This window comes from Carassius gibelio, chromosome B2, assembly GCF_023724105.1.
Source record: "Carassius gibelio isolate Cgi1373 ecotype wild population from Czech Republic chromosome B2, carGib1.2-hapl.c, whole genome shotgun sequence".
NCBI classification, from domain to species: domain Eukaryota; kingdom Metazoa; phylum Chordata; class Actinopteri; order Cypriniformes; family Cyprinidae; genus Carassius; species Carassius gibelio.
The window spans coordinates 16,154,602-16,176,077 of NC_068397.1; the positions used below are offsets into that span (position 1 = coordinate 16,154,602).

General features: G+C 36.0%; 2 protein-coding genes across 3 annotated transcripts in view; both read left to right on the forward strand.

Moving 5' to 3' along the window:
- The window catches only part of pik3r2 (phosphoinositide-3-kinase, regulatory subunit 2 (beta)), a 30,648-nt gene extending 16,346 nt beyond the window's left edge, over positions 1 to 14,302 (forward strand). For both annotated transcript variants that reach the window (XM_052548085.1, XM_052548086.1), the window contains exons 3-16: positions 3,513 to 3,605; positions 4,159 to 4,224; positions 5,280 to 5,420; positions 5,561 to 5,759; positions 5,866 to 5,951; positions 7,272 to 7,377; positions 7,477 to 7,575; positions 7,739 to 7,919; positions 9,121 to 9,246; positions 9,334 to 9,476; positions 9,590 to 9,766; positions 10,450 to 10,521; positions 11,985 to 12,158; positions 13,838 to 14,302. In XM_052548085.1, coding sequence (XP_052404045.1) covers positions 3,513 to 3,605; positions 4,159 to 4,224; positions 5,280 to 5,420; positions 5,561 to 5,759; positions 5,866 to 5,951; positions 7,272 to 7,377; positions 7,477 to 7,575; positions 7,739 to 7,919; positions 9,121 to 9,246; positions 9,334 to 9,476; positions 9,590 to 9,766; positions 10,450 to 10,521; positions 11,985 to 12,158; positions 13,838 to 14,027 — 1,853 coding nt within the window. In that variant the 3' untranslated portion in view covers positions 14,028 to 14,302. The remainder of the gene's footprint in view (positions 1 to 3,512; positions 3,606 to 4,158; positions 4,225 to 5,279; positions 5,421 to 5,560; positions 5,760 to 5,865; positions 5,952 to 7,271; positions 7,378 to 7,476; positions 7,576 to 7,738; positions 7,920 to 9,120; positions 9,247 to 9,333; positions 9,477 to 9,589; positions 9,767 to 10,449; positions 10,522 to 11,984; positions 12,159 to 13,837) is intronic.
- Positions 14,303 to 19,368: 5,066 nt separating this feature from the next.
- Positions 19,369 to 21,413, forward strand: ifi30a (IFI30 lysosomal thiol reductase a). The gene is made up of 7 exons (XM_052548902.1): positions 19,369 to 19,570; positions 19,919 to 20,086; positions 20,359 to 20,433; positions 20,539 to 20,628; positions 20,704 to 20,856; positions 20,951 to 21,019; positions 21,107 to 21,413. Exons 1-7 carry the CDS (start codon positions 19,436 to 19,438, stop codon positions 21,170 to 21,172), a joined length of 756 nt encoding a protein of 251 aa, XP_052404862.1. The 5' UTR covers positions 19,369 to 19,435; the 3' UTR covers positions 21,173 to 21,413.
- Positions 21,414 to 21,476: the final 63 nt, after the last annotated feature.

Consider the following 21,476-nt stretch of genomic DNA (forward strand, 5'->3'; position numbering starts at 1 on the left):
AAAACAGAACAGACTGCATGAGAGAAGAGAACCAATCAGAGCCTGACTTATTGAGACGTGAAGCGAAGGTTTTCAGTTTTTATGAGCTCCCGGGAAGTCGGCATTCGAAGAGGTGATAGGGACTTTAAGCAACAGCCTCTGGTGGAACGGCAACGCCATTCTGGCGTTGTATTGCGCCTGCGCGAATTTAACTGCTACTTTGTGACGTTCTTGCTACTTTGTGACGAATTTAACGGTCTACTACGGGAGAACAGCTGATTTGCCGGAGTCGCTACAACGTGAGAGGTTAGGTAAATAAATGTTATGTTTTTAGACTTATTTACATCATACAATATTAAAAACTCCTCTTCTGACAAAAGATTGTCATTTAACGCCAAAAGCAATCCTTCTCTTGCTTTTTTAAATTATATATTTTTTTGGATCTCAATAAATGAATTAATGCTGCGTTGCGCTGTTCTGTTTTACCGTTGCTTAGTGACTTTTACGTTCTTGGCTACAGCGGTGTGACGGCAAACTTCCGGTCGCTGTAGCCGTTCCATTCGCAGCTGTTGCTTAAAGTCCCTACTGTCTAAAAGAGCGACAAAATGTCCACAGCTCACTTCACGTTTGACGACGAACAAAACAAAACAAAGTGTAAAGCACGCAGAGCGCTCATTCGTGGCAAGAACACAACCAATTTGAAAAGACATTTACAGACGAGCCACCCGGACATTTTCTCAAATGTAATTTCACAACGATGTTCTTTTGTTTATTGAGCTAAGCAAAATTGGAATAGTGCAGTGCGTAGATGTTGTAGCATTAAATATTACGAACTGAAAAGTACTGTAAAATAGCCCCTTCTTCAGATTAGATGCGAGCACAATACTAATACGTAATATCATGATAAATACATTTGATTAATACTAATGTTTAGTATATTTTATAATGTTCTACTTGTTGACAATATCACAAATATTTCTATATTAGTCATGTGAAACATGAATGTTCACATCCTATCATTATACATACAAATCTAGCAATATTGTAGTATTTAAAACATACAATATTGCTAGACAAATGAATACCTTAGAAAATCTTGTTACTTTTTTTATCCACCCAACTTATTAAATATTTACTTTAAATGTATGCACTTATTGTTCAGCTCAGCTGTAAGCTTTAAGGTCCTGGGCCTAACGTTATTTTTCTTTTATTGATGGTCAATTGGCAGCTAGTTATTGTTTACATTATCATGACAGTGTTTGTTGCTGCATAAAAGCTTTTGAATCAAAATAAAGACACAGTTGTGTTGAAATAAAGTTGAATTTGTGTTTTATATATTTTGGTTAAGTTTGTTTCCTATACCAGCTGTAAAAAATTGTCTAGTAAATCTGTTATTGATTTTAGTCTTATTTTAGTCGACTAAAATACCAAGCAATTTTAGTCGACTAAAATAAGACTAAAATTAAAACAAATCAGATGACTAAAACTTGACTAAAACTAAAAAGAATTATAGTCAAAAGACTAAGACTAAAACTAAATTAAAATTTTGTGTCAAAATTAACACTGAATCAAACGTGACTTTTATTTTCGTTTTGGAGTGGATGAACCCACGCTCTGCTGCCAAACTGGAGCACAATCACCACCAACAGGACAGGGCAGGGAATTACAGTTATGAATTACAATAGATCACCCTCAGTGTGATCTGTCAAAGTGACGGACGGCCTTCAGATTTTTCCATCACTGCTAAAAAAAAAATTAAAAAAAATCTGTCAATGACGGAAAATTTTCAGTTAACTTGACCTCTGATGTCGTGGTAAATGTGTGAGATGAGGAAAGATTGAGGGCGGAAGAGGCAGGCTTCATGTCTGTAAGAGGGAAAAGCGAGCTAAGTTCCATGTTTAACTTGCAGTGGAAAAGTGGAATGTGCTGACATGGCACATCGTCTGAACTCCAAAATTAATAATCAGATGTGGTTTAGCCTTGCACTGCCAGGAGGCGAAGGCAGCCAAGCTCTGGCCTCTTTGTGGTGGGCCTGAAAAGGAGGGTCTGGCACACTGCCAGTGGGGTTTTGCTTGTTCAGGATTTTTGATTAAATCGTTTATTGTGCTCCACTCACGCAAAGGACCAAGGCAGCTCTTGCTCCAGAAGGGGTGGAATAAGACTGGAGGAAACGTTGTTTTTTCACCAGTAAAAACCTTTTGTATGATGGACATTTTTTTTCTTTGTGTGGCTCCGTCTATTAAATTTCTGTCTATTAAATTTCGTCTATTAAGTTTCGTTATCTTTTACTGTGTGATTTTGTAATGCCTTCTAACATCTGCTAATTTATTTGGGTTAGCTTTTGAGTTTAATTGTTTTGTGAATGCAAGGAGTCTTCAAGGGGATTTAACCAATAGAACAAGCAAGCAGGGAAGGAAGCAAAATATAAAAACTGTCATGAAAAACCATATGCAATTATACATCCCGAAGCCATCACTCTTCTAAGACAGAAGTGAAGTGGGAGACGTGGCCTGCATTGAGTTCAGTGCTGGCTCTGAGGTGCAGAAATACCCTGATTTTATAGAAGAGCCTTCTCATTATATCACGTCAACAGCCTTCTCCGCTAGACAGTTGCTGCTTTTGGCAGCTTTTGTATTCCACGAAGGACTGCACATTTAGCGCTATATTTAAAAAAGGTAACAGGCAAGTCAAAGTCAAATTTAAAACATTGGCCTCGGGACAGTGAGTCACAACAGTAGGTAGAGAAGGCTGCAATCTTGCAAACCACAATTCAGAAATGAGAATGAAGAGTGCCAGAGTAAATGCTGGTGTTAAGAAACATTTTACTTTAGGATTTGGATTTTGCATTATATAAGGCACTCATTTTATTTAGAAAATATATGTAATTCTATAGTATCCTAATTACATGATGCTCTTTTCTTCTTTTTTCTTTTTGGTCTAGATCCATTATTGTTATAACTAATATTAATAACATTTTAAATATGCAATTAATTCATACAGTGGATTTATTACACCTCTTATATAAAGAATGCTTTTAATTTGTAAATCAAAATTAATTTTGAGAATTACAAAAATGAAAATATTTAACTGTCCTGTTGTCATATTGAGGAGAAACCCTTATGAAAAAAAAAACATATTAAATAGTTTGGCATAATCTTGTATTATTTCTAGAAAAAAGCTGCTTAGCTATTTATTAATATTTGAATGTTTATCTGCCAATTCAAAGCCATGTGCAGCCAAAAAATAAAAATAAAGCATACATTTTAATTTAAGTTATTATTGTATGTAAATTCACGTTCAAGGTTATCACTTTTTACTTCATGTTTACACCTCATGATATTTAAGTAATTTAATTTAAGTTTTGTTAAAAAAAAGAAAAAAAAAAAGATATTTGCTCTTGGTTTAAAAAGCTTTTCCTTCCTTTATCTTGGATACTCTTTAATATACATGAAATGTTCAGAGGATGATATATTTTGTAGTCGTTATAAGCAGAAGTTTGAGGGAAATAGTCTTTTGTTTCTCTGCCGTTTCAGTTGCTGCAGTCCTGGACTTGACCAAACAGTTCACACAGGCGGAAACTGCTCCTCCTAATCTTATTAAGCTGGTCGAAGCAATTGAGCGGACAGGTAATACTCTTGTGTCATTGAATGTCATGTAAAGGGCTTTATTGTTTGTGGTTTGTTCGTTAGAGATCCTGACACATGATACAGAGTTAGCAGGACTCCCTTCAGAGCGCCTCCAGCCACAAGAAAGAACTCCAATAAAAACACATTGGATTTCTGCTACTTCTAATAGATATTTATTTTTTCATATATATTTCCACATTGAAAATAATAAATGAAATGTGTGAATGTTTCTTATTACACCATATGGCTGTTATTAACATCCAGATTTCCTCTTTGACTGTGAGCCGTCCCTCTCTTTCTCCCCTGAGCGAGAGACTGAGCGGCGCTCGGACCGTCTGGCTTGACTGAAGCCGTCTTCTCACTTCTTCACAGACTAAAGCAGAGCTCAGGGATTCAGCTGGGCTGTTTTCCCAGTTCTCCCGATAGCGTGACTGGATATATTTATACCTCCGGGCTTTTACATTTAATGTTTAGATGTAACTGCTCCTTTAATCCAAGCTGGCATAGAAGATCTATTTTTGAGAGATGAGCTAACGCCTCGATTTTCTGCTAGGTCTGGACTCTGGGGCACTATACAGGACATCCACTGCTTCAGCTTCTGACAGACAGAGCCTCGCTGGTGAGTTTAATCGCAGTTCTCATCCTTTGCCACATAGGTACTCACTTCCTGTGCAGGAGAAGAAGGTCAGAGTTATTCAGTTTCGAGGCTTAAGGATTTTGATTGCTTTTAATGTTATGTCTCGTTCTTGGTAGCTATAATTATTTCTGTTCTGCTCATTTGTGACCCTGGACCACAAAACCAATCATGATTAGCATGGGTATATTTGTAGCAATAGCCAACAATACACTATATGGGTCTATTTTTCTTTTATGCCAAAAATCATTAGGATATTATGTAAAGATCTTGTACCATGAAGATAATTTGTAAAGTTCCTACTGTAAATATATAAAAACTTCATTTTTGATTGGTAATATACATTGCTAAGAACTTCATTTGGACAACATTAAAGGTGATTTTTCATGATATTTTGATTCCAGATATTAAAATTGTTGTATCTTTGCCAAACTGTACATCAATGGAAAGCTTATTCACTTTCAGATAATGTATACATTTCATTTAAAAAAAAATGGACCCTTATGACATTTTAGATATCGGATTAGATATCAGCATGTGTACATTGTTTGTCTGTCTGTCTGTAAAGAAAATACATTTAAAATATATTTCATTTTAATAATCCTAAATAGTAAATGTTTTCTATATCTGTTTTTAAAAGGTATATATTTTATTGTTAGTTTTTTTTTTTCATAATACAAAATCTAATCATACATAGTTCATTTTACATCAAATTTTTGGAATCATTTACACACACACACACACATATACACAATATTTTAAAGCATTCCTTCCAGGTTTAAATTAGATTCTCAAAGTCTCAGACTTTTGGTTTCCACTGTATATACATTTTTAAAAAAAAGCATTGTGATAACTAGGAGTGGTACAAAGTAAACTGATAATGTTTACTGGTTTTGCAATTTGGTTACCATAAGTTCCAACATATTTCTGTAACTCTGTGTGAATGGGATGCATCGAATTAGATCTAATGTGTATCTTGCTGTGGCTGGTCATTTATAAAGCGTGCATCGTGATGAGCCCGGTCATTTGTCCCTGTGCAGAGCTGCAGGAGTTGGACGTGGGACAGTGGGACATTCATGCCCTCTCGGAGGCAGTCATTCGGTACCTGCAGGAACTTCCTGCCCCCATCATCCCTCCCTCTGTTTATACAGACCTTCAGGCAGCAGTGCAGCTAGAATCGGGTATGTGCCACTTTTCACTCATCCGTGCAGGCCGAAAGAGCACCGTGTAAAGAAAGTAACAGAACTCAGTGAACAAACAGCTCCGAGTGTCTGCCAAGCCTGATGACCCATGCGTTCACACCGATGTAACTCTTGAATAGACGTCCCGTCCGCGAGGAGACGAGAGCAGCTGCTGCAGGTGCTGGAGAAGCCTGAAGTTCCACTGCAGAACCTCCTGACGCTGCATTATTTGCTCAGACATCTGGAGAAGGTCTGCCAGCGTGGCGAGCAGAACGGCCTCGACATTCACACCCTCTGCCAAATCTTTGGCCCTCTGCTGATCAGGGGCCCTGTGAGCGGGTGAGCGGGAGCTTTCTTTTCTTGTATTTCTGTTGGCTGGAGACAAATTCTGGAGATCCGTTGCGGAAATATAAACCATCTTCATTTCTGTGTGTTTGATTTACAGGTCAGAGGAAGATGAGGGGTTTCCTGCGGTTGCAGTTGAGAGACTTCTTTTGGAGAGAATTTGGGAACAAGAGCCGACTCCTCCCGGTGAGCCACCTGTGTCAATTTTGCCATTGTGTATAATAGCTATGCTTTTTTTATTCACAGATTAAACTGTTGTCAGGGAGGATTTATGATGTGTTTTTAAACCTTTTGGTGTCAAACATGATCTGATACCCTTGTGAGAGACTCCTGTCTTAAAATAGAAATGCAGTGCCCTGTTTTCATCTATAAAGTATTTCCAGAGTTAAATAATTGGCTGCAAATTCGAAGCTAATGGTTAATGTATTATCATTATTTACTATGCTGACAATGTATCTTTTTTCCCCTCTCACTTTTAGTATCGTCTGTAATCCTAAAGAGACACATTTTCAGTTAAATAAATTTTTATAATATTTTTCAGAGTAAATATTGTTTGTCGAAGTTAAAGGCAACTGTGGTCAGGAAACAGCTTTGGTTGCACTTCAGAAAACTTTTCCATCTTTCCTACTTTATGTAACTGCCTATTTTAAACATTTATTGATTTTGCAGTACGTCCTGCTTTCATTATCAGTGTATTTACAGTAAACATGCCTATTTGTTACCTGTAAGGAATGTATTAAATTATAGTGATAATGCTGAAGATTCAGCATATAGACATAAGATGGAAAAACCCAGAACATTCAGCTCTACAGTTTTATGTTGATGTGTGTATACTCTCAGTGAAAACTGTGGGGTTTGTAAGACTTTAAGTACTGAATACTTGTATTCAGCTACGATGCTTCACTAAGTTAATCAAGTGATCAAAACATTTATAATATTACAAAACATATAGAATGCTTCAAAAAATCCTAAACATAAAATACCTGCGCAGAAATGTTAAATGTTTCTTGAGAAACAAATCAGCAATTTCAAATGATTTCTGAAGGATTATCGGACACTCGAGTAATGATGCTGAAAATGCATTAAACACATTTTAAAACTGTAAGTAAATAGTATATCACACTGTTACTGTTAATAAATATGATAAACACAGCCTTGTTGAGCATTAAAGTTGTATTTCTGTAACGCAATCTTTTTGATCCCTTAAACAATTGCATTAAAAAATGAAATCTTCCCTGTAGTGTAGACTTAAAGTCATGTCGTTATTTAATATCTAGGCTAGCAACGAAAGGTTGCAGGGCTGATCCCCCAGCGATCACCATTACGCCCTTGAGCAAGACAGGCGGCCCCAGAGACTGTGCCTGTAATATAACCTTGCACGTTTCCATGTGGACGATGTTTCAAAATGTGGTTCAGGCAAATGTTGGCCCCAGTCATGTGGGAATAAATAAAAATGTATTTATTTTAATCGTAAATATTTGTATCTTATTTGCCTTGTTTATCCAGCTCTCCCTCCTAAACCGCCCAAAGCCAAAGCCATGGCCTCATCTGTGACCAATGGAAACTGCAGCTTACTGAGTGAAGCTGAATGGTACTGGGGCGACATTTCAAGGTAAATCACTGACGCATAATAATAACCTATACGGCTGTAATCAAGATAATCACACGTTTCTTTATATGATGAATCTCTGTTTGATGGCCGTGGTTTTAGAGAGGAGGTGAATGAGAAGATGAGAGACACTCCTGATGGTACGTTCCTGTTGCGGGACGCATCAAGCAAAGTGCAGGGAGAGTATACCTTGACCCTCAGGTGAGCGCCGCCTCAGACCAAACACTGGTTCTTGCCATGTCTAATATGAGATGAACACTTTCTGTAGGTGTGCTGGTGTATCATTCGCTTGATATGCACCATTACCAAGAGGAGTTTCTAACAGAGATAAGACACGATCAAAGCCTTGTGATGTTTATTCCAGGAAAGGAGGCAATAACAAACTGATCAAGGTTTTTCACCGTGGGGGGAAGTATGGCTTCTCTGAGCCTCTCACTTTTCTCTCTGTGGTGGAGCTCATCAACCACTACCGGCATGAGTCACTGGCCCAGTACAACGCCAAGCTGGACACTCGCCTGCTCGTACCCGTGTCTAAATATCAGCAGGTGCGATGTCTCCACTCTTCACAATGCTCAAACTGATGGCGTCTTTTCCCTGAAATGGTAGTTCATAAATAAAAAAAAAAAAAAAGAAATACTGCTTTATTTACTCACCCTCATGAGCTTTTTATGTCCAAAAAACAAACAAACAAACAAAAAAGTCACTAAAATGTCTCTTTTTCAAATTATCTTTACCTTTACATAGCTATTTTTGAACCCAGTGATGTCTCTAATGTAAGTTCCCCTTAAAGGGATATATATTTTTTTTTTTTTTTTTTATATATAAAGTAAATTTTAATTCAGGGTTAAGTTAAAAAACCATTTCAGATTATTACTTGTGGCTCCTGATGATATACGTATTGCGGTCTTACGAAGTGAAATGGTTGCTCTGTGTAAGAAACTAAACATTACAGCATAATTACGTGTAATTCAATTGCCTTCCCAAACAACTCTTTCTTTAGAACCGGCTCTTTTTAGTGAACCGAGTAAATCAGAGTAAACATCAACAAATACCTATCGACTTTGAATGTCCAAAAAGCACAGTAAATGCACAAACTTAAAAAAAAATGTCTTAAAGACACATTCATTGTATCTTTAAATACTCACCCTCATGTCGTTCCAAACCGATTAAGATATGTTTTGATGAAATCCGAGGGCTTTCTGACCCGGTAATTCAATTGCCTTCCCAAACAACTCTTTCTTTAGAACCGGCTCTTTTTAGTGAACCGAGTAAATCAGAGTAAACATCAACAAATACCTATCGACTTTGAATGTCCAAAAAGCACAGTAAATGCACAAACTTAAAAAAAAATGTCTTAAAGACACATTCATTGTATCTTTAAATACTCACCCTCATGTCGTTCCAAACCGATTAAGATATGTTTTGATGAAATCCGAGGGCTTTCTGACCCGGTATAGACAGCAACACAACTGACACTTTCAATGCTCAGAAAGGTAGTAAAGACATTGTTAAAATAGTCCATGTGACATCAGTTGTTTAACCATGATATTATAAAGCTTAGAGGATAATTTTTGCATGCAAAAACCCCCAAAAAAATAACAACTTCAACTTGACTTCGCCAGGCATGTGCATATCAATAATCAGTTAACATATATACAGTTTTGCTCATCTCAAAACAACTTAAAAAATAATAATAATAATTTTGAGGTGATAATGCTTGTGAACACCCCTTTTTGTGGTCTGCAGGATCAGGTGGTGAAAGAAGACAGCATCGAGGCGGTAGGAGAGCAGCTGAAGGTTTATCACGAGCAGTATCAGGAGAAGAGTCGTGAATATGATGTACTGTATGAAGAATACACGCGCACGTCACAGGTAGGCTGCTTTTCGTCTCTTCTTCAATTGCAATGGGATCTAATTAACAGAGTCCCTAACAGAGATGTTCTGTATGATCTCTCTCAGGAGCTCCAGATGAAGCGAACAGCCATAGAGGCCTTTAATGAGACCATCAAGATCTTTGAGGAGCAGTGCGAGACCCAGGAGCGCTTCAGCAGAGAAAGCATTGAGAAGTTTCGCAGAGAAGGCAACGACAAGGAGATTGAGAGGTACTCATTACAAATCAGAGTCCTGTAATGATATAGATGCTTGGTGTTAATTTGAATTTGAGTCCTGTTTTGGCTTATATATAAGTGGGAAACTTTTTTTACTGTCTATTCAGAATTCAGAGCAATTCTGAGAAGCTGAAATCCAGAGTGGCAGAGATTCATGACAGCAAGAGGAAGCTGGAGCTGGAATTGAAGGGACAAGCTACAGACAATCGAGAGATAGACAAGAGGATGAACAGCTTGAAACCAGACCTCATACAGTTGAGGAAGCTACGGGACCAATACCTTGTGTAAGAACACCTCCCATATATATATATATATATATATATATAAAAAATTTTATATGTATTTTACAATGTCATTTATTCCTGTAGTGGCCATTAATCCAGTCTTCAGTGTCACTTGATCCTTTAGAAATCATTCTAATATGGCAATTTGGTGCACAAGAAACATTTATTATTATCAACATTGAAAACAGTTGTGCTGCTTAATATTTTTGTAGAAACCATGATGCATTTTTAAGGATTTTTTGATGAATGAGAACAACATTTATTTGAAAAAGTTCAAGAAAGGCATTTATAATTTTAGAAAACATTTATGTGACATTTGATGCATTTAATGCATCCTTGATGACTAAAAATTTGTAGTATAGATTCATCAGACTGATTATAACTTGTTTGTTTGTACGTTTGTTTGAATGATTAATTAAAAGACCTGGCTCGTACGAGTTACTTGTTTGTGAATTGGACTATGCTAGTCAAATTTTCTCACTGTTAAGTGAAGCCACTAAAGACAAATCTCTATAAGAACATATTGTCAAGACATTGTTTTGCAGTATACAGGCATTACTGCAAGTTCACAATAGAATTACTTTTGTTGTGATACTGTAGATTCAGCAGGAAACTCCGCACTCTGGTTATTTATTCACAGGTTACCACTGCTGATGTTAACAGCACTGATATTGTCTTTGCAGATGGCTGACTCAGAAAGGCACCAAACAAAGGAAGATCAACGACTGGCTGGGTATAAAGAACGAATCAGAGGAGTAAGTTCTCTTCATCCTGTTTGAGATACCATAAGCAAATACTTCATGAATTAGTTGAAGCCTTTTGGGTAGTGATCGACATGATTTTTTTTTATAACCGATTCCCTGATAACCGATATGTGGAACCGATATTTATTTACTGTTATAAAGTAAATAAATGACTGAGTGAAGTAAGAACATACTTCACTTTGGTTTTTCCTCTTTTCAGTCGTCTTCTTTTCTTTCTTTTTTTTTTTTGAGTGTTGAAAATTAGTCCTTCATGTCAAATTTAATCTTTATATTACACTAATAAAAAACTTTTTATTTATAAAAAGCATCAACAGAAACAACACTAATATTTACAATAAGCAAAAATAAATGTAGAATGTCTAATGTTTTCAAATGGAGAAAATAAAGGACAGGAGTCTTAACTTCATTTTAAACTACCGTTTGAGTGGATTAATAAGCTGTTTAATAGAGTCAAGAATAATTCACTGGATAATGTTAACTCACTGAATAATATTATCTGGAATAAAGCAAACAAAACATTGTATTTTATTGCATTTCTTAACTAGAATGTTATATCAAAATTATTAATAATGTTTTTGTCTAGAATATGAAATGCTTGCTGACAGCGCGGTTTATCTAATGCAATCACTCATGATAACAAGTAACTTCCAGAAAGTTGTATTTATATATATTTTTATTTGCAAAATAACGGTTATTTATTAAATGTTAATACAATTTAGGATGTTTCAAAGCACTTGATGGATTATTTAATATGGCTTTAAGAAATAAGGGACCAACTCACGGAATCAAGCTGCATAAATTACATATCAGGCATTAATGTAATGCATCTAATTTGTGCATAACTGGCTGTTATGTTAAAGAAAGTTTACTAACGACAGCAAATCAAGTACTTGCACGCCGTTGTTGTTGTCTCGTCTCCCCTCAGACTCGCTGCAATGGCAATCCAGCGCACAATTCTCAAAACACCCAGCAGATGGCGGCATTTATCTGTGAACTTGTAATTACAAAACTGATACCCGATTATGGTAAAGTGCTTAAATATCTGGGAAAATATCAGTAAAATTATATATCGGTAGATTTCTAATTTTGGGATACCCTCTGAACTATCTGGACATTTGTCAATATCCTAACACAAACTTCATCATGAACTTTACTCAACATTACATTTTGAACAAAATCACAAGTTTTATTCCAAACGCTCTTAAACTGTTGTTTTTTTCTGTTGTTACAAGGTTTTACCACAAAACAATGTTGCAATTGATTGTGTAAACCACCGCTTCTTGGGGCTTATTGCTTTATTATAGATATATAGTGGATGTTTTTAAAACAAAAATATACTAATACATCAATACATCTTATTGCACAATGCACATGAATTGCATTAATGAAACAAAATCATGATATTATTGACATCAAATATAGACAAAGTTCTCATTCCATTTCTGAACTTTCAGCTTCTATTCTCTGTTGGATGATGATGATGATCAAGCACATCACGACGAGGGCACCTGGTACGTTGGGGACATCAAGCGCACTCATGCGGAGGATCTCCTGAGAGGCAAACGAGACGGCACCTTCCTCATCAGAGAGAGCCAGACCCAGAAGGGCTCCTTCGCCTGCTCTGTAGTGTGAGTTACTGAAGCACTTCCCTATTCACCACATTTGCTGCAGCTCTAGTTTGCTGCTTATTCAAAACCAGTTACTTTTAAAAAATAATGTAATTTAATGGCATTGATAATTAAATAGCAACACCGAATCTAGAGCACAGAACATTAATCGGTTCCTTTTAGTGATTCAGAAACCATACATCCAGTATCCAGTAGTCTAGTCTCATGTAGCCAGACTTTCAGACTGACGTCTAAAGGTCTGGAATTCATGGCAGCCAAGGCCCGCCCATTAGGCCGTTTGACCAACATGTCAAACAACCAATCGACATGGGCGTGGAAATGTCGCCATAATAACAGACCTGTGTGTAAAACTCTTGGATATATTTGAAAGATTCTATACCGCGAACTTTAAATATTTCACATACTTTAGAAAATCCAGCATTTAGTTGAACCTGATAAGCGCTCATCATCACAGTTGTAAACCTTGTCTGTCTTTCATGAGAGGGTTTGGCACCACAGTATCTTTGTTTCCAAGTGGAACGTTAAATAACGCGATACACGCATCTTGCGGAAATCCTGTAGAATTCAACCAATCCGATGACGACTTGGACACTCCTGAAGTGTTCCCACTTTTGTGCCCCATATGCATCAGACATTTAGCCAACGGTCCGTGGCCATGACATCTTACTCCCAAAAAAAGACTAGTGGACCAGTTTGTGATTTCTTTGTGTTGTTTAATGTTATTGGATTAAATGCACTTTAAATGTATTTCACGGTTCCGCCCTGTCTCCTTTAAAAAAGTAAGTTTGATCAAATTGAAGGCCATAAAACGTACAAAATACCTTACATGGTAAAATAACTTGTTTTAAGAGGCTAAATATGGGGATGGAAAAACAGGAATCACTGTCTTTATTTGATCATTCAACTTCAAAAAACTTAGAAATGTGTTGCTCTCACACTTATTGAATTCAAAGTCAGAATGTGCACGATTCACAAAACGGTTCACAATTACTTAATACCACTCATTTACGCCAAGCGATGTCTTATCCCGATGATTTGTTACAATGTTTACTTCATAATGTTTATATTATAGTATATTGTAGATGGTTGAAGGAGCACATATTTTATTTCCCTCATCTTTTTAAATGACCGGCTAGTAAATCGTCATAAGCAGTAAATATACATTCCAAAATAAGAGTCCCATTGCATTTTGGGGTTGTTTATGATTCAAAGCTTCAAATCTTTTGTCAGGATATTTTTGGTTACACAGTAAACTCTATCTGGCATCTGGAAGGAGGCAAAGACAAAAAATAGGATTTAACACATTCACTAGTTTCAGTTACTAGTTTTTAATTTCCTTTTTATACTTTAAACACCTTATCAACAAAATTCAATATTGATCAACCTCTAATGTATATTAATATATTATTGCAAACTGATTTTTACAAACCAATTTGTGATTGTATTGGTTTGTTTTATACAGACATACAGTAATTATTTTATCTGTGCAGGTTTGGAAAGTATTAATTTTGATTTATTGAAATAGAATTAGAAATACTGAAAGACTGATTAGTCATTAAGGAACCAGAAGTGCTAAGAGGAACTGAAACTAGAATAGTCAAATCCTTCAAAGTTTTCTTCTCAAGCTGTGGCCTGCACTTCCTGAGTATCTCACTGTCGCTTTTCTTTTTTTTCAACAGTGTGGATGGAGAGATCAAACATTGTGTGGTTTACAAGACGGCCACTGGTTTTGGATTTGCTGAGCCCTACAACCTTTACGGTTCCTTGAAAGACTTGGTCCTGCACTACAAACACACCTCTCTGGTCCAGCACAACGACTCACTGAATGTAACCCTGGCCTACCCGGTCCTCGCACAGCAGCCTAGATGAGCACCACCACACGAGACCACCCAGGACACACATATAAAGCATGATTAAACGCATTATACGGAGCAAACTATACTAACAGCGAACTTTTATGTTTATCGTAGAGAAACAGATAAGCACAGTATATTATCGTAAGTAAACGTACGGCTTTTTTCGTAAGCCCATAGCGTTCCGTATCAATCATAGTCAGCTGCAGTAATTACAGTGAGATCACAGCTACTTTGTATTTGTTGTCCTAACACAAGAGAGGAAATTAAAGAGAGGAAAGTGTCACGTGATTGGTGGTGTAGTCCTGGATATTTTCGTTGAGGACACGAGATGAGGAATTAGCCGAAAGTTGCAGCTGTTGATAATCAATCTTTTAGCTGTTATGTCACTGTGCATTTGTTTGGTAGCTCGCTTCTGCCAACCATATAGATTCCTCTTTATGTGAGCTGTCCTATAGAAGATGTGAAACAAACCTTTTATATATATATATATATATATATATATATATATATATATATATATATATATATATATATATATATATATCATATATATATATATATATATATATATATATATATATATATATATATATATATCATATATATATATATATATATATATATATATATATATATATATATATATATCATATATATATATATATATATATATATATATATATATATATCATATATATATATATATATATATATATATATATATATATATATATATATATATATATATATATATATATATATATATATATATCAGATGTGGTCAAGGGACACTGAAGTCCTTTTAGCTTCTGTTCTGCCTCTTTAAAGCTAGTCGTCATGGTCAGAATAAATAGCCATCAACAATCGTGTGCTTTTCTTTGAGATGGTCCACCACAGAGTTGGAAGTCTGGCGTCTTAATGGTTTCTGTGGGCTGGTATTGGTGCTTCCTGGTGCTTTATTTTCGACTTGTAACGTGAGAATGATGCATAGCTGTAGCGAACTGTTAAGATCCAGAGCAGAACAAAGGTGATCCCAAAGCAACAAAGCTCCCAGGAGCTTCCACTCGCTTCGAAAGGTTTAAAAAGGCAAAGCAGGTTATTCAACAGGCACAAAAACGGAATGGAAAACCCATTTGTGATATAAACCGGGACATGATTATAGATTTTCGAGGAGATTATCAGTTGGAATATGTTATGTTTGTAATAGGAAATGAGTCCTAATGTTTGTTGGGTGTTTGTAACTGTACACCATCCTGTGACTTCAGCTTTGCTGTGACTCATATAATCAGATGATACACTGTTGTACATGTACATCATACAGTCAGCTGGATGAAAAACATATATTTTTAGTGAGTGATCAAATGCTTTTTATCAAGCAAGAACCAGATAGCAATTTTATGTTTGCTGACTAAGAAACTGTACTTAAATGAGACATACTTGGAGAGGAAGTGGTTTAAAGTGCCTTCTGCCCATGTGTCCTGGAGGAGCTTTCCTGTGATTGGGGCAGTACAGAATGCTTCACTTCCATATATACTCCTTGAGCCCTACAACAAAGTTAAGCAAATGCTAAACTATATCAAATGCTTTGAAAGCACAACAACGCAATTTTTTTTTTAATTAAACACATTTTGTTACATGTCCATTGTGAGTATCAAGATCAAGAAGACGATGATAAATGAAAGGACCTCTTATTTGTAGTTTAATATTAGCTTTTAAGCTTTTAATTAGGTTTGGTCTTAACCAGTATGCACTTTCTTGAATGTCATTTCTTTTGAGGTACCTTTTTAACAACATTCATTTTACAAGGTTGTGTGTTTAGGCCTGTTTATACCAAGAACGGCATTCAGTGAGATAAACATTTGACCTTGATTAAACCGCTGACAAACATTTGCATGCTGTTTTTTACGTATAGGTGTTCTTAAGTGATAAAAAATTAACTATTTACCCACTCTCATGTTTTTTTCCAAACATGTATGAATTTCTTTTTGTTGAACACAAAACAATATATTTCGAAAAAATGTTTGTAACCAAACATCTGCTGGTAGCCGTTGACTTCCATGGCATTTTTATTCATACATTATTTTATTCATATCTCTTATCTATCGCACTGCGAATAAAGCTGGCCAACCAATAAGAATCAGGCTTTTTATTCACATGCCCAGAGCCACTGCGGTTACATGAAACTGATTTGGCTACACTTGCAGACAATACAGCATCTGTAGCAAGCAGGGATTTTTCTTGCTTTTCCATATACGCCACCTACTGTCATAGAGAGAAATAGCATTTTCATTTAGCACTCATTGGTTTAAATAGAACTGCATTTTTGTTCCAGTCCTGGAATTCATCTTGGTATAAACAGGCTTTATTTTTTTATTAAAGCTTCATTCAAAAAAAGAAAGAAGAAAAACCTGCATCCGTTTTTCTAGAAAGTTAGTCAATCTAAAAGGCAAGTTGGAATTAAAACTCCGTCAGAACTAGAAACTTTGAACTAGCCTGAATCCTTTGCTTTTGACATCCTTCTTTTAGATCGATTCATTTACACTTATAAATCTGCCACAGACATTAAAATGAGGCAGGCTTTGGTTTCGTAAGCTTGTTTGTCGGTATAAGGTATACGGTTTGTTTTGTCATATCGATAGGATGAAGTTTTGCTATGATGGTGTGGAGTGGAGCGAGAACAGAGACACCGGTTATGATTCCTTGAATGTTCTGACTGACCGGCCTTTGTTTTATTGAGAGCACAGAGAATGAGCCAGATGTGACGAGTTTGTGTGAGTTAAAACAGTGGAGTAAAAGCCTCTAAATGCACTATAGAAGCACATTTTGAGGTGATTATGAATGACAATTAATGAAGCTTGACAGCCTTTATGAGCAACCGAAATAGGTTTAGGTACACATTTTAGTTACAGGCCTGTAGCGTCAGTGTGTGGGTCTGTTCTTTGTTTTGTTTTTTCTTTCTTTAAATCCTTCTAAAGAGAGACTAATTGTATGTCATTGTGTTTTTTGTTTTTTTTTCTCTCATTGTAAGTAATGACCTTACAGATTCAAAGATAAGCTAGCTTGAATATCTCTCTTCCATTCAGTACAGTTACAAATGTTTACAGTATCTAATTAACCAAATAGAAGATGTGTTTTCAGACATGCTCTGTCTGGTCCTGAAAGGAGTCTGTTAGACGGGGTTTCTTGTCTTTTTTTGCCTCTGTTTTAAACTTGAAGATTTTGTTTTCATTCTTTGTTCTCTTTAAACAGTGCTCCCTCACCTCACATCGTATTTTCTTCTGAATAAAAAGGAAGTTTAATGGTCTTTTAGGTTGCAGAGCAGGTTTGCCAGCATTCTTCATTTAAATGTTTTTTTTTTTTTTTGCGGTAGTAGACATATTTCTGTTTCAAGTTTCAAGTTACACTTGACTTATATGTAACTAACTTCCTTCTATAGTCTCAGTCAGAGCAAGAACTAAAATTAGCTGTTCTTTTTTCCTCTTCCGTCTTTCTACGACAAGATGTACACTGAAAAGTAAGATACAGCAGGGCCAAATGTTTAATAGACTTCTGTTTGTGTTCTATTATAACTTAGTGTATGAAATACATTTTTCATGCATAGTGGTTATGATGTAAATATGAAAGCTTAGTTTATCTCACAATTCTCACAGAAATGTGAGATATAAAGTCAGACATATATACTTGGAAATAAAAAACTGATTGAATTGATTTCCCCTTTAGAATTGTGAGATATAAACTTGAGATATATATATATTAGTTAGTTATTAGTTTGTCTAGTCAGACACTTATTTTTCTCAGAATTAAAAAAAAGAATTGAGATAAAAACTTTTTTTTAAAAAATCCCCACAGTGGAAAAAGCTTTCATACATAACCACTAATTAACCTTTACCTCATTAAACTAAATGATACCTTCCTGTCTTGTTTCTCCTGAGTGTGTGAAGTGGTCTGTTGAAGATGATGCACACCAAAGTGCCATTAGAGCTGGAGGACGGGGAGCACTGTTTGTTACCCAGTACGTTTCTACTGGATGTGTGTGTGCACAAACTATATGTACATACTTTTATTTCCTTTTACTTCTTCTGTTCTCTCCAATCTGTTTTTGGGTGCAGATTTTTCAGTGTACAGTTTGCATCAGTGTTGTTTGTCTTTCAAACAGGTACACAAGCATTACAGAGATATGGCTCTTTAATAGGTAGATGGAATTATTTTTAAGACAATAAAAAGATATTGAGTCTATTGCACCTTGTTGTCTCTTGTCATCAGTTTGATCTTGTGATGTGTGATGTGATCCAAACAACTGTTGCTTTGACAGCGAATGTCATGCTGAGGCTGCAGAAACTACCGTGACCCAGAAGCTTGTGTCAGGTGTCTTTTGACAAACACTTTGGCATGTGTCCTTACTTACATTTACCTGGGGTTGGAAAAATCTGGACTAGCAGCTGGATCAGGATGCTTTTAAATCTTGAAATATGCTGCCAGTGCTTTTATATTGCTCTTCCAAAGAATATCTGGTGTTTTAAGCAAATAAAGTGATTGTTCCTTGTTTAGTCTGTTCATCTGTTAACCTATTTAATCCCTACAATTTCCCCAGTGAAGGGAAATTTTCACATATTGTAGTCAAATGAAACCACTAACATGACCAAAACAAGTTAGTACAGGGAAGCTAGTGGGGAATTACTAAGTGAAAATGTGCTCACTTGGTTAATAAGAAATATTTTTTACTGTCAAGCACCTGTATACAATCTTTTAGCTATAGATTGAGGTCAAATGAAAAATAAAAAATAAAATATGCAGAGATCAACCAATTCAATGTTTCATAAAAAATTATAATGGTCAATTCTGAGTTTGTAATGACTTTAAATCTTTTATTATGTTGAGCAATCAGGGTCTGTGTCTAGTGACTATTTTACTTGTATTGTAAAATGCATATATAATTGTTTTCTTTTATTAAGCTGTTTGACACGACATTTTTTTCAGAAAATAAAACGTTAAACAGCTCTGTTTATGTGACTGTTTACATGTTTAAAGTTCACATAAACGAGACGGTGCATTTTCATTTATGGGTGACGATTATATGAAATGCAACTCATTTGAAAAACTCAAAGTAATTGGTAACAAATGTTGCCAGCTAGGGTTAACTCTTGGCATTTGCCACTTGTCATTTAATAATAATAAATAATAATAATAAGCGAAACTTTGCAATTGGCGACTTTTAGGACAGACTAGTCAGTTTATGATTTCAGTGCGGTCTTCCTCGTGACGGCAATAATGTTAAAGAAAATTTTTGCCGGATTTTAATGACGTCACGAAACTTCACCAATCAAAATGCAGCGCCGGTGTATAAGGATTGGAAAAAGTTTAAAATGTAGGACACTCACTCATTTCCATTCAGAGATCAAGACGAGCAGTGAGACGGTAATCATGTTCGGCTTTAAACTCTCTGTGCTGCTCTTCGCTGTGTGTTCACTGAGCGCATGCAGCTGCATGTTTGTGAACTCCTGTAAATATCCACCTTCACAATGGTGTGACTCTCGAGACATTGCAGCCCAGTGTGGGGTAAGTGACTCGTGCATCAAAACAAAATTGACGACTTCGTCCTTCAATGTCATAGCATGAAATGATCACGTCTTTTTATTTTCTTTCTTTTTAATAAACAATTTCACGAGCAAGAAATCGTAAAACTGCATCTGAAGTTGCATTAGACAGGCTTCACTTAATATGCAAATCGTCATGACGTAATATTTTTCACTTCTCGTTTTTTACTTTCCACTATCTGAGAAAACCCTAGTGTTTTTTTTTTTGTTTTTTTTTGTTGTTGTTGTTTTTAGATTTTTGGCCATGAAGAAGGCAGACGCCGAACAAAAGAAACTGAGCTCTTCCCTTTATTCTCCTCTTCTGTCTTAGGTGCTGGAACAGTGCATGAAGTTCAACGCTTCCCCAGTCACTGTGAGCCTCTACTATGAGTCTCTGTGTCCTGGATGCAGGGAGTTCCTTGTCTCGCAGCTCGTGCCAACCTTCATTATGCTGAGTGACATTATGAATATTGAGCTGGTTCCATATGGAAATGCACAGGTATATTGACACTCCCAACTGTTGCTCCAACAATTTACCTCTGTACAGACATCATATTACTTCTATTCACATTATATGACTCCCATCTATCACTGTTTACACTTAATCAGATGTAATTGAGATGATATTTACTTTTGTTAGGAACAAGTTTTACCACAATTTGAACAGTCTAAACCGCAACCAATTTCGCTTTAACATACTAGTAAAAGTAAGAATAATAATAATAATAATAATAATAATAATCAATGTTAAAATGTTGTTCATAATAATAGGAGAAAGAGGATCAAGGGAACTATACCTTCATTTGTCAGCACGGAGAGGATGAATGTCGAGGTAACATGATTGAGGTGAGGTTTTGCCATTTATTTCACCCCTTAAGCATTTAAAGACGACTGAAGGCATCTTGTTTAGAGCTGAAATGGAGGGGTTATAATCGTGATCTTTTCTATCAGACCTGCCTGTTGAAGGCATTAGGACCAAAGGCCATTCCAGTCATTTTCTGCATGGAGTCAGGAGCAGATGTACTGAAAGCTGCCCAGCCTGTAAGTGGACATCTATTATTTATTTATTGTAAACCCTGGTGCAATGGCTATGCTAATCTGTACTTTTTATCACAGTGTCTTGGAGTCTATTTTCCTGATACAACGTGGGATTCAGTCATGAAGTGTGTGACTGGAGATGAGGGCAACAAATTAATGCATCAAAATGCACTGAAAACAAATGCTTTGAAACCCCCTCATGAATACGTGCCTTGGATAACTATTAATGGCGTAAGGACCGTTATTTACAATAACAATTTTTTTTTTTTTTTTTTTTTTGATCAGTGTTTCCTGGTGATTAAATGGCACAATGTTGCTCTTGCAGGAACACAGAGACGATCTTCAGGATAAAGCTACGAATTCTCTCTTCAATCTTGTGTGCAGCTTGTACAAGGTTTGTTTGCAAACCTATTTGTGTTTATGATCACTTCAGTGTCTTATCTCGTCCATTACATGCCGTCTTCATTCTTTGTTCATACAGGGTGAAAAGCCAGCTGCGTGTGGTCAAGGGTTGAAGAAGAGAACCAACAGTTACTGCATGAACTAATCAATCACTGTGATAACCACACTAATCATGTCAGGAACGGAGACAATGAAACACAATTGCATACATGCTGCAAAGTTGTTTTATAATAATTTTTTGTTGTTCTTGTTTGTATGTACATGAAAGCCCACTTTTGAATATTGGTTTCTGCTGCAAACTGCTAACAACCATATTTTTATACGGTCACATTTTAAACCATTTTGTATACGTAAACAAAATAAAGCAAAGTTCCATTACATTTTAATAGCTTGTTGTGTTAATGATTTTTAAGAAAAGTCATTGCTAAAGTGGACTTTAGTCGAGAGGA